Source organism: Danio aesculapii, chromosome 11 (assembly GCF_903798145.1).
Source record: "Danio aesculapii chromosome 11, fDanAes4.1, whole genome shotgun sequence".
NCBI lineage: Eukaryota > Metazoa > Chordata > Actinopteri > Cypriniformes > Danionidae > Danio > Danio aesculapii.
In genome coordinates this window covers 23,687,751-23,704,752 of record NC_079445.1, presented here as the reverse complement: position 1 = coordinate 23,704,752, position 17,002 = coordinate 23,687,751, and the positions used below count along the sequence as shown (strand labels likewise).

Below are 17,002 nucleotides of genomic sequence, written 5' to 3'. Positions count from 1 at the left end.
GTTCGATGAATGGATGGATGGATGGATTGATGGATGGATTGGATGGATGGTTCGATGGAAGGATGGACTGTTTGATGGAAGGATAATTTTATATAACTAATAATAAAATATTAAAGACTTTTAAAAAACTTATGAATACAGGTCCAACATAAAAATACAAAAAAATCACTAAGTAAAATCCAAAATGTAAACATTGCACTTTTAAGATTGCAACTTTTTCACAATGCTGTTATTCTTGTTTCTGCCGGCATCCTCATAAAAGCGTGTAATATTGCACTCATATAAATTATGAAAAAATTATTACCATAATCATGGTATTTAAAATAACTGTATTAAAATATTCAATAGAGCATAATATAAATCAACTGACATATTATTTTGTCCATAAGATATGTTGTCAAATTGCACAGCCCTATTGCAACTGTGGAATAGCTGGGATGTTTCGTCGTATCTTCAGCCTTCTGAAAAACAGCTTCATAAAATATATAAAAGAAGTGCTGCTGTTCTCTCTGCTCAGCGTGTATGTTGGCCATTAGAGCCGCTGTCATTGGCCTCAAACATGGTTGCTCTACAGTAGGGCGTCTGACAACACTTAACCTCCGACCTTGCTGAAAACCGTACCGTTAAACATGAGTAGAAGCGTAGAGAGGGCCTGGAAGTCTCGGGCGGTTTGGCTTGTGGGTGTGTGTGTGATTATAGGGAAATATAAAGGCTTGGAGCACTTCTGTAATTACTCACAGGCGCACTGGCACATGTGCTGATTTTTAAGGGATAATTTCTGTGGTTTTCGCAAAAACAAACAGGAAGGCTGCTGATCATTTTATTATCGAAGGTTTTGTTGAGAAAAGATAAAATAAAAATGGAAGATATCGTGATGCATGAAGATTAGTCTCATTGATTCTACTTTGCTTAGTTCGAATGTAGTCATCTGCTGATTGCAAAATGGGTTATTCACATACTCATGTACACAAGTGTCATTTGGTCTTTTTAAAAAAATGTTAGTTTGAAGTTTTCTTAAAATTACTTTGTGATGCTGTCCAGGACAATATTTGGCCGTACTTTATGCAATCACATTTTCATTTAGAATTTATTTTGATTAAATTATCTACCATATCCTTCCATCCATCAAACAATCCATCCTTCCATCGAAAAATCATTCATCCATCCATCCTTCTTTTGAACCATCCATTATCCATCCATCTATCCATCCATGGAACAATCCATCCTTCCATCGAACCATCCATCCATCCAATCCATCCATCAATCCATCGAACAATCCATCCATCCATCTGTCCATCCATCCAATCATTGAACAATCCATCCATCCATAATACATCCATCTATTCATCAAACCATCCGTCCAATTATCCATCCATCTTTTCATCGTACACTCCATTCATTCATCCATCCATCCTTCCATCAAACCATCCATCAATCCATCGAACAATCCATCCTTCCATCGAACCATCCATCCAATTTATCCATCGAACAATCCATCCATCCATCGAACAATTCATCCATCAATCATCTGTTCATCCATTCATCTATCCATCCATCAATTCATCAAATCATCCATCCAACCATTTATCGAACAATCCATCCATCCATCCATCCTTCCAGTGAACCATCCATCCATCTGTCCATCAGTCCATCCATCCATCCATCCATCCACCCACCCACTTACCCACCCACCCATCCATCCATAAATCTATCCAACAATCCATTCATCCATCCATCCATCCATCCATCCAACCATCGAACAATCCATCCATCAATCATCCATCCATTCATCGAATCATCCATTCATCGAACCATCCATTCATCAAACAGTCCATCCATCCATCCTTCCATGGAACCATCCGTCCATCCAGCCACCCATCTATCCACCCACCCATCCATTCATCTATCCATCCAGCCATCAAACAATCATCAATCCATCTATCAAACCTTCCATCGAAGCATTCATCCATCCATCCTTCCATCGAACCATCCATCCAATCCATCCATCAATCTTTTAAACAATCCATATACAAATATCCTTCCATCGAACCATTCATCCATCCATCCTTCCATCCAGCTATCCTTAGCAAATCAAAACTCACTATATATAGTATATAACATTTTTTTTGTTGTTAAACTTTATTGTAAGCTACAATTATCAATGCAGGAATTGTGTTGTAAGAATGTAAATAAGATGATGCAGAATATGTACTTTATACGTGCTAATAAACAGTCCAAATCTTGCTAGGTAATAAGCCACTAGATAATAGTGAGAATTGCTACTTAAACTAAAATGTTTTTTTCTCTTGTAATATCTGGCTCTGCACATTCTTACCACACACACACACACACACACACACAAGGATGTGATTGGCTGTGCACAGTTGGCTTGTATGACATCACAGGAATATGTCTGAGTGAACTCGGTGCATGTCTTTGTGTGCGTGCACAGGCACGTGAGGAACAATGAAAGCTCACAGGGGGAGCAGAAGATGAAAAGTGTGCAGCGTAATCACCACACATACTGTATCCCACAATCATCCAAGCCTCTCAGGAGACTACTGTCTTTAGTACGTTTGTTAGCTTTCCCCAAACACTCAGTCAGACCGGCCTCAGTGCACCTGACCTCAGTCTTTCCCTTTATTACAAAATGTTGCCATGGCTTCTTCTCTCCAGTAGAATCGTGCTTTTATGGCTTGTGGGAAAATGAAAACCTCTCCATTTCTGTGTGCGAGTATATTTGTAATAAATATAAAAATAATAGCGTGACCACCAGAAGTCCTGTTCTTCCCAAGACTGTCCAGTAATTCAGATCTATTTTTAGTGAGTTGACTTATTATGTTGAGCACTAGTAGTCTTCGGTCACATGAAAATCTGCTATTTTATGGTAGTCAGTCTTGTTATTACCATCTAATAAGATTTCCATATTTATTTAGTAGCAGTTAGTGCTGGTGGCATCCGGTGTCAAGTCCAGTGTCACAGTTGTTTCACACTGAATGCGCACCTGAACCGCAGCTTATGTAATACAAATTTAGGTGATTATCATTCATCATGTTTTTTTCCCAAGAGCTGTCTGTCATGTGCTTTGATATATGCTGAGTAAAATATTCTGCTGTCATGTGATCATGATCTACCTCCACTGTGTGTGTGCATCAGTGGTGCAAATTAACAAATTACAAATACTCAAATTACAAATATATGAGTAGTTTTTCTCAGGAATTGTGATTTACTAAGTAGTTCTAAAACTGTGTACTTTTACTTTCCCTTGAGTACATTTTTGGTGCTGTATTGGTACTTTTACTCCACTATCTTCCTTCAAGCAGCCACTACCATATTTTTTCTTGCCTATGGTGATTGGCTCAGTGGAAAAATCATTTCTGGGATTCCTGTCCAATCAAATCACACTTAAATCGCATCATACTGAACATTTCCAAGACATGGGCGCTTTATAACTGCAGCAAACCACTTGAAAGCATTAAAAGTGTCCAAGAAGATGTCTAAAATCTTTGCATTCAATGACTGAGAGACTGATCCCAGCAGACACACACCATCATAAGACGTTAATGTTAGGTTAGATTTAGGTTGCCAGCATCTAAGGACAATGTTATTTTGATATCCAATAGCAATGTGAAATGATTTGTTGATTTTTAGGTTGTGTTGGAAAGTGACCAAAATCCAACATCGAGCCAGCATCTTACATCATATTGATGTCAAATTGTGACATTTATTCATCAGGAATGGCAATACAGCGTTTGATAGACAACATGTTGTTAACGTCCACACAGCAAGCTTTAGCATCACTAGACTTTGATATTTTGTTGTTAATAGGTTTTGTTGCAAAATAACCAAAATGTAACGTCTGTCCAACGTTAAACATTGATGCCTGACGTTGGGTTCTGACGACCACTCAATTTTCAATCCAAACAAAATGAAACATCAATCTGACATCAGGTTGATGTTCTGTGCCTGCTAGGATGAAATCGCTAAATAGTCTTAAACAGTAACTAAATGCACTACAGACTCTTACAATTACACACACATGCACATATTGCATATATACATCAGCATTTCACAGCTTAATACTCACTCACTACTCTTGAGTACTTTCAAAAAAGCTACTTTTACAAGAGTTTGTGTCAAAGCAGCTTAACAGATAAACAATAGACAATGAAAAGCAACAATATTGCAAATTGTGGAACATTGTAGCAATTCAGCCAGACATGAGAGTAGTGTAGAATGCTGGTGTATTTAGTTAAATTCTGAAACATTCTGAGTTTTTTAGTTCCAGTAAATACAGAATGTTTCTCTAACATTATAATATGATTCCCATTTGGTTTTTTATTTTATTTTAAAACTATTATTTGAATCAAACAAAATAAGCATTATTTCAGGTTGCCGAGGTAATGCGCATGTGCACTCGAAGGGAAAAAGACCACGACACCAACCTCATTTATGGTTGTTCTACACATGTTCATCCTCTGGATAATGATTGTCAGATCTTGCTGGTCTACTGAAGTAATCCACAACTTGGTCTTGATGGTGAATCTCCTCCAGAAATGACAGGGACTCTTTGTTTACACGTTTGGGAGGCGTTTGAGTAATATTCAATTAGTAGTCAATTAGTTTGTCATGGGGGCCAGTTCACGAAAAGCATCCCAAATGAGGGACCAGAGAGACATGACTTCTAATATGAGGGATGACACAACAGCATATAAGGGCCCATATGTTATATTTTTGCTCCTTAAGACACCCACGCTGTATTTTTCTGCATTAAAATGTTAATAGATTGTATTTTGAAAATACATAATGAGTAATAATCATTAATAATCAGTGCATTGTACAATAGGCTTTTCTTTACAACTATTCAAATGTTGTATTTCAAAGCACAACAAAAGCAGTGCATTGCTTAAGTAGGCTTCTTCTACTTTCAGACACCTTCATATGCTATGTTTTAAACTGCATAACAATTAGGGATGCAATAGTTATAGATTTTGGTTGTACGATTATATAGTCTGAAGAATAATCATGGTTTCATGGTCATCACGTCTAATGTAAATTTAAGCTTTATATTAGCCAAATATTTAAATAAACTGTCATCATCTGCGTTCATACATACATAATCATTTTAATAATTTGTAATAATTTGTCTAACATATCTTTTGCTTACATTGCACTGAAATTCCACGCACAAGTCTCAACGATACGGCCTGAGATGTTTTCTACTCGGTGCGTCTAGAAAGTGCGAGCGCATCGCTTCGCTTACGTGCGCATTTTGGCATATATTCTTACATTAGAAATAACGAATGAAAAGATGCGATATGTGAAAGGCCCGCTGCTATAGTTAATCCAGTGTGTGTGCGTATTAGCCTTGGTGTATAAGCTCGGAACTTAAAACTAGCACGCAGGTGGCGTAACTTTGTTTAGTTGCAGCAGTTTCGTTCCATGCAACAGAAATGTTTTCGGCTGCTCGCATCACTCACTCGCTTAATGTCAGGTGACTCATGCTCTGCTCAGCCTTCAACTGCAGCTCGCGCTGTATTGAAAAGACGCATGTCACTTCATAACTATAGCGGCCGTTTTTCGACTGAACTAAATTTATTTTTGATGTCTTGGTCACTCTATTTGGAGGGCCGGAACAAATTGCCACCAATTGAATAGCCCTGACCTTGAGGGAACATTCTATTGGCGTAAAAGATAATTCCAAGAGAGAACATTTAGGAACCAAACACATACTGTAAACAAGACATTAAACACATTACATTTAAGTCAGGGAAGCTATTCTCTAGACAAAACTTGTTAGTTAGCTGGAAACCTAAGAGTGGAGTGCATTGATGAGCAGACTATATTAACTGTGTTTTATAAAGGTTTATATTTAAAGTATATACTCCACTCTGAGAAATCTGCTCACCCTTTTTAGAGCCGGAAGTTGGCTGACAGGTTATATTTTTACGCCTCTGCATGTGGATGCACAATTCGTCTATTCATTTATTCTGCTGAATCCGTATTGGAGGGAAAAAAATCAAAACAAGCTGTTCTTACGTACCAGGAAGGGATTTACTAATGAGAGGAGGAGAGAGAAAGGAGAGGGAGAAGTGATTGTTTGAGAGCCACCGGTGGTTTCAAGTTTCTGTCTTTACCCTGGAGCTTTTGATTCTTCTTTTTCTCTCTCTCTCTCTCTCTCTCGCTCTCTCCCCCTCTCTCTCTCTCTCTCTCTCTCTCTCATTCGCTCAGCCTCTCCTTTTCTTTCTGTCCTCCAGCCTCCCCCCTTCAGACCACACCGGAGGAACAGGCAGTGGAGAAGGAGCCGGTGAAGGAAACACAACGCCAGATTTTCCTCAGCCTCAACAACTTCAGAATAGGTAGGATCACCGTTTTGTTTTCTGGAATCTCCTGTTGGGTTGGAATAGAGAAGCAAAGTCTTTCTTCCGGCGTCGTTTCTGATGTCATTGCTCTGTTGTTTGCTTCAGGACCGTTGTTAGGTTATAATCAATGGATGTGTGCGGGTTATACTGTGTGTGTGTTGGACATGTGATAGGTGTCTAGACAGGGAAGGTGGTTTTGATGCATTGTTTGAAGAGGAGAAAAGGCTAGAGCAAAGGTGTCTGGTCTTGTGGATAAGGTATCTTGTAGATCTAGTGTGAATATTCAAGATATGGGGTTCTTTATTTTGGTTTGGAGCTGATGATATATCTGAATGATCTAGATCTCTAGAAGTGATGTGAATGCAACAACAAATCAGTTAAAACTGTAAAAATAAAATTGTATGTAAAATGTGCTTTTCATATTTTTATATTTTTTATATTTTGCTTTTTGTGTACTTTTATTTTAGTGGTTAGTTTAGTTTAGTGACTAGAGCATTTGTTTTATTTAAATATTGTTATGATTTTATTCATATTTTGCCTTACATTTCCTTATAGTTTTATTTATTCATTATAATTAAATTTTTTGTTAAATGATTTGTGTTTTTTGTACTGTTTTATTTATTTATTTATTTATTTATTTATTTATTTATTTATTTATTTATTTATTTATCTATCTATGTATCATAATAATAGTTCTTCTTATTCTTATTCTTATTCTTATTATTGTTATTATTATTCTTATTGGATATTGTTATTATTATTATATTATTCTTATTGATATTATTATGATTATTATTACATATATTTAATTTATTTTAGGATTAACTTTTATAGAAGCTTTTATAGTAGTTTGTGTAGTGTTATAGTTTTTATTAATAAATTTAAATAGCTTTTATTTTTATATTTAAAGTCTTCATTTTAATTTTGGTTAATTTTAGTAATTTTGTGACTTTTAGCTTTAAAAAGCATAAGTTGATGTTTCATTATTTATTGTTACTATTATAACATTTCTTTTGTATATATTTTTTTCATTTTCATTTATTTCAATTTTTAAGTAATTTTGCTTTCATTTATTATAAGTGATTTTTGTTTTAATTTTTGTGTGTTGAGCTTAAGTTTTAGTTTTTAATTTAGTGTTTTTAGTTTCCACGACTATGGGTGTAAATAATTTCTGTGAGGAGTTTGCATGTTCTCCCCATGTACGCATGGGTTTCCTCCGGGTGCTCTGGTTTCCCCCACAAGTCCAAAAACCTCTGGTATAGGTGAATTGGGTAAGCTAAACTGTCCGAAGTGAATGAGTGTTTATGGATGTTTCCCAGTGATGGGTTGCGGCTGGAAGGGCATCCGCTGCGTGAAACATGTGCTGGATAAGTAGGCGGTTCATTCTGCTGTGGCCAACCCAGATTAATAAAGAGACTAAGCCAAAAGGAAAATGAATGAATGAATGAGTGTAAATATATATACAGTTGAAATCAAAATTATTAGCCCCCTGTTTATTTTTTCCCCCAAGTTCTGTTTAACGGAGAGAAGATTTTTTTCAAAACATTTCTAATCATAATAGTTTTAATAACTCATTTCTAATAACTGATTTATTTTATCTTTGCCATAATGACAGTAAATAATGTTTGACTAGATATTTTTCATTACACTAGTATTCAGCTTAGAGTGACATTTAAAGGCTTAACTAGGTTAACTAGACAGGTTAGGGTAATTAGGCAAGTTATTGTATAATGATGGCTTTTTCAGTAGACAATTGAAAGAAATATATAGCTTAAAGGGGCTAGTAAAAGACTGTTACGATGGAGATGGAGATTTTTATTCTAGCTGAAATAAAAGCAAATAAGACTATTTCCAGAAGAAAAAATATTATAGGAAATACTGTAAAAATTTCCTTGTTCTATTAAAAATCATTTGGGATATATATATATATATATATATATATATATATATATATATATATATATATATATATATATATATATATATATATATATATATATATATATATATAACACAATAACACACAGGTACTGTACAGTAGATGAAGTGACTAAGCTATGATTCATCAGGTTGAAAAAGCAGATGACATTCAATGAAGATACATCAACACATGTTAAGACAGATGTTGTCTGAGGTCATCCAGATGCCCAGGTGTGCGGCACGCAACAAGAATAAGCCCTCATCACCACAAACCAAGCAAAAACAGTTCATTATAGACATGTAACATTCCAGAGCTGTGTTTCACCATCCCAGCTACTTGTTTTTTTCTTCTCCGGCGAGCCCCCGTTTTGTGACTGCAGTGTAAATGTGGAAAACTGATGCGAAGACCGACGGATGGGTTGATACTGCTCTAGGTTGTTGATATACATCCTGCCGTTCTGGCTTTAAACCTCTGATTAAAATAAGCCACAAGGCAGCTTACAAATTTAAATAGGAGGCTGTAAACTCCCGGGTTTAATTTATCGAGTTTAAAACCAGGAGCTTGGTGGATCTGCGGTGCGGGTGTGAATTTTAGACTTGCTAATTTCTACACTATATTTGGATTTCAGAGGAAATGCAAGGATGCTAATTTGTGATTGGCAGGCTGCCATCATCTGCAGAAAATACAGATTAAACAGCGAAAAAAATGGGCTAAGAGTGATGATACATCCCATTTAAACCACTTTAAAAAACAACAATCTGCATAAAGTGGATGAAGTGTAATCCTAACATAATCACGTAATCGGAAATCGGGCCCGAACACAAGGTTTCAGACTCGATCGGAATCGGACATTACCTCCCAATCAGGACTCAAATATATATGTATTCAGATACACACACATCAATATACAGTAGCATCACTTTTGTGACACCATATAACAATAATTAGGATTTTTAAAGTACTGTGACAGTTTGGTTTAGGGTTGGGGTAGGGGTAGACGTTAATAAAATACAATTTATTGGGTAACTTTATAAATAACATAAATAATACTCGGTGCAACAACTGTTTTTACACTACTGTGATGACTGGGTTTAGGGTTGGGGTAGACGTTAATAAAATACAATTAATTTAATAAATAATATAAATAATTCTCAGTAATTTCTGGCCGCATGCAAGCCACAACCAGAGTATGTCTGCAGTCTGGAGGTATTACAAAATTGATGACGACAACATTGCCATAGCAAACTGTGAGATATGTAAACTTGGAATTGCAAAAGGTGAAAAATTGATGTTATTTATTACTTAATTGTTCAAGCGACCTCACAGAAGTGCTCAGTTTGTTGTTGAATGTTAAAATAAGTTAAATTAAATAAAAAAATAAGGAACTGGATCTGTTTCTTCGCTATTCTTTATTCTTTTTTTATGTATTATATAAGGATCGGATCGGGTTTTGGTATCAGTAGATACTCAAAATCAAATGACTCGGACTCAAGGGCAAAAAAAACTGATTGGGACATCTTTAATATTTATATGCACTCCATTTATTTAAAAAAAAAAGTACTACTCAGGTAAGGTTCCATTACCAAAATGTGATGTAAACACACTGCAGATCGCCCGGTTGATCCTATAAGAATCATCACTACCAGAGTCATTGGGTTCACACCACAAGACACCAAACCTGATAAATTTATGAAGTCAGCTGCAGCCACTGCTGTATTTTAGCTTCGCGCAACTAAAACATTTTTACACCAGTCCAAGAAAAAGACACCTGCATGGCAGCATTATAGTCAGTAGAAGAGGTCCAGATATTCCTCTCATTGGTAGCTTAGTAGTGGATCCAGTGAGAGCTGAGCAGTGAGAGTTTTTAAAAGAGGTGACAAAACTAAAGCTCTTTTAGGTGAAGCATTATGTAATGACTCTATTTTGATCACTACTGTAGACATCAGTGTATAAATCTGAACCATGAACTTTTATCCCATTATTTATATTTAATTCATGAGTTCACGTTTACTGATATTTTGAATTAATAGAACGTCATGCTGTCCGAGGAGAGGGCTCTGAACTTGGAACGATACCCTAACTTGTGTTATACCCCTAGCTTGGCCTTATAATGTTGAGAGAAGATGGAGATAGGACATTGTTGGTTATTGATTGGAGTTTTTGATTGATTATTGATTGGAGTCTTTAGCTGATTGGATAATAGAATGACTGTCGACAATGAATTAGCCTTGTCAAACATCTTTACATTCTCCTCTCGAAATTTGTTTATAAACTATCACTTAGACTTTCTGTAACTGTTTCTTACAAAAAACACAAGAAATTATCTTGATCTGTTTAACTTATAGCTGACTTATTGTAATTTATGAATAATCTATAATATCTCTTTGAATCAAGATTACAAAAAAAATCTAAATTACCTCATTCTTTTCTCTCTTGTGTGAATTTTTATACCTTTATTAGTTTCTTTCTATTGTTGAACACAAAAGAAGATATTTTCAAGAATGCTGATACAGTATATGGCACCCATTGACTTCCATAGTAGGAAGAAAATAATACATCAGTTAATGCCAGCTGCCAGCATTCTTCAAAGTATCTTCTTTTGTGTTTAACAGAAACTCAGATCGTTTTTGAATAATTGACGGGTGAGTAATTGATGACAGAGTTTTCATTTTTGCGTGAACTGTGCCTTTAAACATTAATCGTGCATCTTTACAATACAATTTTAGGTTACAATACCTAATTTTCCATAAATTAGCTGTAATTGCATGTTAATATATGATCTTTTTAGCATTGTTGCTGTGGCAGAAGTCAGTTGGCAGTGGCACTGGTTGGATTGGGCCAGACTGGTGTCCCTCAACGTGACCAGCACAGGGTGAATAGTTGCCTCGGTGTCTGGATGGGCTGACTTGGCACTGGGCAACGGATCGGGAGAGGTGAACAAAAAGCTTGAAGATGACAGACGGGACGGAGAAGAATAGTTCACTTGTGTCCTGTGTCTAAGAGCTCTTCAGTGTTCAGTGTGGGAGTGTGATGTTTATCTGAGTTTGTGTGGAGATTAAAGCTCATTTAGACACACCTTTGCCCAAAAATACCCCTGCAGTGCACAGTGTCTAAAGGCAGATTTGCTTTTTAAGGAAAGTCTTTACTGCTTTCACCCTAATTGGGTGAATATCAATGCGGCTGTCAAAGAAATTGCCAAGAAACTGTTGAAGCTAGACGGCTTAAGCATATCAAGCTAGAAAGAAAGAAATCTTTGGATAACAAACTAAAATAGTTGAAATGAAGAAATATTGTTTTTTTTTTATTCATTTTTTTACATTATTATTTTTTTAAATACAATAATTGTATATATATATATTTAAGATTATTATTTGTGATAATATTCACATTATTTTGTGGTATCATTGTAATATTATATCCGTAATGACATTTAAACCTGTTAAGATATAAATTGTTATAAAACATTAAATTTCAAAACTGAAATTTTGTAAATTGAAGTTTAAAATTAAAAATATTTAATTAATGTGGATGTTGAGCAAAAAACCTTTTTACTTTTTTTTATTGAAAAAGACCTAATTATTTCAAAGTAATAGGAGTAGAAGTAGTAGTAGTGGTAATAAATAAATAAATAATAATAATAATTATTATTATTATTATTATTATTATTATAAATAAACAAACAAATAAATAAATAAATAAATAAATAAATAAATGTTAACTTTTTTAAAAAAAATAAAACAATTATTTAAATATTATTTGTGATATCATTCACAATATTTTGGGGTATTATTGTGATATTATTTCCATAATGACATTTTGTTAAGAAACAAAATTGTTGTAAAACATTAAATCTCAAAACTGAAGTTTAGTAAATTAAAGTTCAAAATTAAAAACCTATTTAATTTATGAAAATGTTGAGCAAAAATCCCTTTTTACTAAATATTATTATTATTATTATTATTATTATTATTATTATTATTATTATTTCAAGTAAATAAATGAAACAATTGTACTAGTAGTAATAAATAAATTATTTTTACTACTATTAATAATAATAATAATAATAATAATAATAATTATTATTATTATTATTAATATAAATAAATAAAACTAAATAAATACATATTATTATTATTATTTCAAGTAAATAAATTAAACAATTAAGTTAATTAAACAATAGTAGTAATACATAAATAATAATAATAATTATTATTATTATTAATAAATAAATAAATAAATAAATAAATAAATAAATAAATAAATAAATAAATAAATAAATAAATAAATAAATAAACAACCAAACAAATAAACAAAAAATAAATAATAATAATTTTTATTATTATAGCAACAACCATAGTATTTAAAGTAATCTATATAACATTACTTTCCAAAATACCAGAAAAATATTTATTTTCAAGACTTGAGTCTTGAGTCACAAAGATCCCAGACAGAAAAACAAAATAACAAGGCAAAAGTCTGCTGTTCAACAAAGCACCCAGTTTTTAATAAAGGCCTGTCGCTGTGAGACGAAATGACAACTCGTATAGTCTGTTCTTGTTCTTGATTTACTAAACAAGGCCATCTGGGCTCCTAATTAACCCCATCATTATTAGCAGTAGCCAGTTTCTCTAGGCGTTTCCCTCAGTAAATGAGAGCCTCCAGTATCTGTGCTCTTCTCCTCCTCCACCTCTGTCTCTGGAGCGTCATTCAGATGCTGAACATAAGTGGAAGTCACATCAGACAGAGTGCTTGACTTATGCTTCTTCACTGATACACTTTCTTTGTTCTGTGAGCCACTATGGTCAATTAAATAGATTTTTGAGTATCCCACACCCACTCTCTCTGGGGATGGAGATATTTTTGGCAGATGTCCAGTGGTGAGCTGCTGTTGTGCTACATTTAGTGAAGGCTAGTTCATAGTATTACCTACACAGTACTGTATGCATGATTGCCGGCTATTATGCTTTAATATGTTTTATATCATTATTATTATTGTAAAAATCTTTTTCTAGGTATTTAAATTTTGTTAATTAAGCTTTATTTAAAACTTAATATCTACAGTTTGCTCCATCTACTGCTTCCATACTGAGCTTCACCACATTTATAGTAATGCGAGTGAACCGTCTTTGTATCTACAGTCTTTTAAAAACAAACTGTTTTTAAAAATGTAGTCGCTCATCAATAAGGGTCATCTCTGTGAAATATGAACTTATGATTTTACCTTATCTCTGATCATTTATCTAAATATTTTATGCATTTTAAATGATGAATTTAGGTAATAAAGAACAGTTTTTTTATTGCTCTAATTACCCAGACTTTCTACAAAACAAGCATTATTATGTAGAACTCATATTAAATAAATGTAGTTTACTGTTCTATTCCTACAAATTTTTAATATCAAAATGATAACACATATAAAACCTTAATTGTTGAAGTTGTTATCAGTTGAAGTAAATATTTTTGGTTTGTCTATCTACAGTTTTTACAGTGTAACTTCAAGACAAATACAACTATTGTACAACTAGAAGTCTCTAAAGGTTTTAGTGTGTAAGTGAACTTGAGGATGTCTGATAACCCAATAATTATGAGCTGATCATTGCAGCTCAATCAGCACTACTTTTACATGATAACGATGTAGCTAAAAATGCTAAAGTTTTTCCTTTGTGTTTTAAAAACGTTTCACGTTTACATGACCACTCTTTTAAAATGTTCCATTTACACATTCATAAAATTCTGTTTAAGGGGGCTGTTCACACAGAATGCTTTTATCCTGTCTAATGCGATACTTTTCTGTTTTTCAATGTAAACACGAGCTTGACGGATGTGTGCGACCGTTACACTCACATGTTTTGAAGCACCGCGCACGTGAGCACCTCATTTTTTAGGGGCTGTGTGAAGCTAAAAGAACTTTAACTTTCACATGCAGTGCAGCTCATCACTGTTAGTTTCACTGCAATGGACCAATCAGAAGAACCCAGAGGCAGAGTTTTCTTGCAAGTTTCTGTTTAAAGGCACTCAGTGGCTTTAAGCTGTGCTTCTGTGCTTGTGCTTTTTTTTTCAAAATATTGCAGACCATTGTGTCTTACGTTTTTAGAAGAATAGATGTGTTTGGTTTGAATGAGCTCTTACGCATGCCAGGCTAGTATTTGACACTGCCACCTTGTTAATAAACAGTACCTGTAGAAACTTGACATATGCCCCTTTCACACATACAGACTTTTCTGGAAAATTACCAGCAAAAAAACAGGCCCTTTTTGAAAATACTGATAAATTAATTCCAGTAATTTTCTGGAAAAAGAAGTTGTAAAATTACTGGTAATTTGCCGGAATGCTGCTCTGTTTGAAAGCAGAAGGAAAATTGCAGGCTAGAGCATGTTCACGATTAGAACTCGCTGATGTGAGACGTCTACTCCAGCCAATCAGAACATTCAGACACATTCACATCCACGCTGTTTATGAAAATAGCCTTTGAATATTTTTACAGACACATTTAGCTGTTAGATGTCAATCCGATAACGTTTCTATGTTCCTTCTTAATGCCAACTGTGTAAACAATTATCGATAAAATGCTTATGATAAATTGCAGTTTGTTTATCTTCAAGCTCTGCTTCAGTTGCTTGACGCATGTGCACATAAAGGAGTGGTCAGGTGAGCACCAGCACACGACATACCTGCCAACACTCCCGTTTTCCCCGGGAGTCTCCCGTATTTCAGACCCATCTCCCGCCCACCTCCCGTATTGTTGTGTCTCCCGGAAAACTCCCCGAATTCATAAAATCTCCGGGGGAATTTAAGATCCGAATGTTGGCAGGTATGGCACACGATACTTATCCATCCATAGAATTTGTAATGTAGTCAAATTTGTAAACATTTAGCTACGGCTCGCGCTTCTGCTTTTAGATGTGTTTGGGACAAATCAGCTGCATAATTGCTAAATCTTTTTAAATAAGTGAAACCAGTCAATAAAAGCCTGACCCCTTCTATGTTTACAAACACAAACAAGGCCATTTAGAGGTCATTTTTGGTTAATGATGTCAGAATTTACCGGAATTTTGTAATGTATGTGTGAATGGTATTTTCCGGAAAAATTCCAGAACGTCCTTGCCTGTGTGAACAGTGCTTTTTTGAATTTACCGGTAAAGTTGTTCCAGAAATGTTCCGGATATTTACCGGTATCACAGTGTGAAAGGGACTAAAGTGTCCGCAGCTCGAAACTGGTATGAATGTAGAATTTGCTGTGTGTGAAAGATGCATCTCCTGTTGGTTGTAATGTGAAGTAAATCCACACTTTGATGATGAAGCATTAGCAAACAAAATGAAAACATTTTAAAAAAGGAAAAATTCATAAACAGTTTCCAGATTTTAGCTGAAAATGTTGTGTGAACAACCCCTAAGTAATGAATAATTATGACAGGGCATTGAACGATTAGTAAATAACACACACTCGAGGTGGTGATTTGGCCATGATACAAAGTGGCATTATTTTCTAATAATTTAACGGCCAGGAGTAGTTTATCCTCACTTCTACTAATAGTGCTTCTAAAGACATTGTTCAAATGTTGTATTTCAAGACTATTGTCAGGGTTTTGTCCTCAAACTGTTCTTGTGTCTAGGACTTGTTACTTACACATCTCATCAAACCACCAACTCCTTTGTTTTGTCTTGATTTGTTGACTGTTGCAAGTTGTGAAATATAGTGTCGTCATATGTACTGTAACGCAGTCAAAAGCTGCACGAACTAATTTAGCTGCGGGTTTGTGTGATAATAGTTTCACAACTTAGAATGTTCATCAGCCAATCAGAATCAAGCATTCAAAGGCCTCGTATTATTTAGAACAAGCTGAGCGGGGAAGCTGGTCTTAAATCAGGAAACAAAGATGCCACATTTCTGGAAAAGTACAGTTTTGCTGCATGTCCAGACCTGTTGATCAGTATTTGTCCTGAGGCTGGAGGAGGAACAGGACAGCGAGACGTCAGGCACACTGAATGTATACCTTTGTCTAAACACAGCCCGGATGTCATCAGCACAGGGGCGATGACATATTTTTAAATTACACACGAGACTCATACGAGCCACTAATACACCCAAACAGGCGCTTTTCCAAAACACACCTACACCCAGAGAGGAAACCTCATCCATCTGGACAGGACTGTTTGTAATCATTTCACAGTCCGTGGAGAAATCCTTTTAATCATTTCCTATGAACTGCTACTAACCTGACCTGGTCACTGTGAAGGGTTCCGGATTGAAAGATACAGTAGAAAGAATCATTCATTTATTTATTTATTTGGGGTCTCACCACATGTTGTAATTGGACAGCTGACAAGGAATGCTTTCCATCTTGAAAACAGAAAGGGATAATTAATGTGATCCCTGTATATCTTGAGAGACAGTGGAGATATTCTTGTAAAATGGCCACAGGGTGTCGATGTTAAGCGTAACGAGGAAGCATTCATGCATTCACATTGTTTTTTTTTCTTTTAAATCAGACTGAAGCAATGCACATGAAGCCTGGTGCATGGATTATATATATATATATATATTTGGTTTGTTTTGCTTTTAATTGATTATATTTTTATTACATTTAAAGTATTATTTATTGAATAATTATTTTTTTTAATCTTTTTTTTTAGTTTTAACAACTTTTTTATTATTAATTTGGTGCTAATTTAGTTCATCACCCCAAACAATTACTATATATTAATATTTTAGAAAATT

At 34.6% G+C, this 17,002-nt stretch overlaps 1 protein-coding gene across 5 annotated transcripts in view; it reads left to right on the top strand.

Annotated features, from left to right (window-relative positions):
• Positions 1-17,002, top strand: part of plekha6 (pleckstrin homology domain containing, family A member 6) — a 179,336-nt gene that overhangs the window by 20,921 nt on the left and 141,413 nt on the right. For all 5 annotated transcript variants that reach the window (XM_056468260.1, XM_056468258.1, XM_056468256.1 and 2 more), the window contains exon 2: positions 6,258-6,359. In XM_056468260.1, the coding sequence (XP_056324235.1) occupies positions 6,258-6,359 (102 nt within the window). The remainder of the gene's footprint in view (positions 1-6,257; positions 6,360-17,002) is intronic.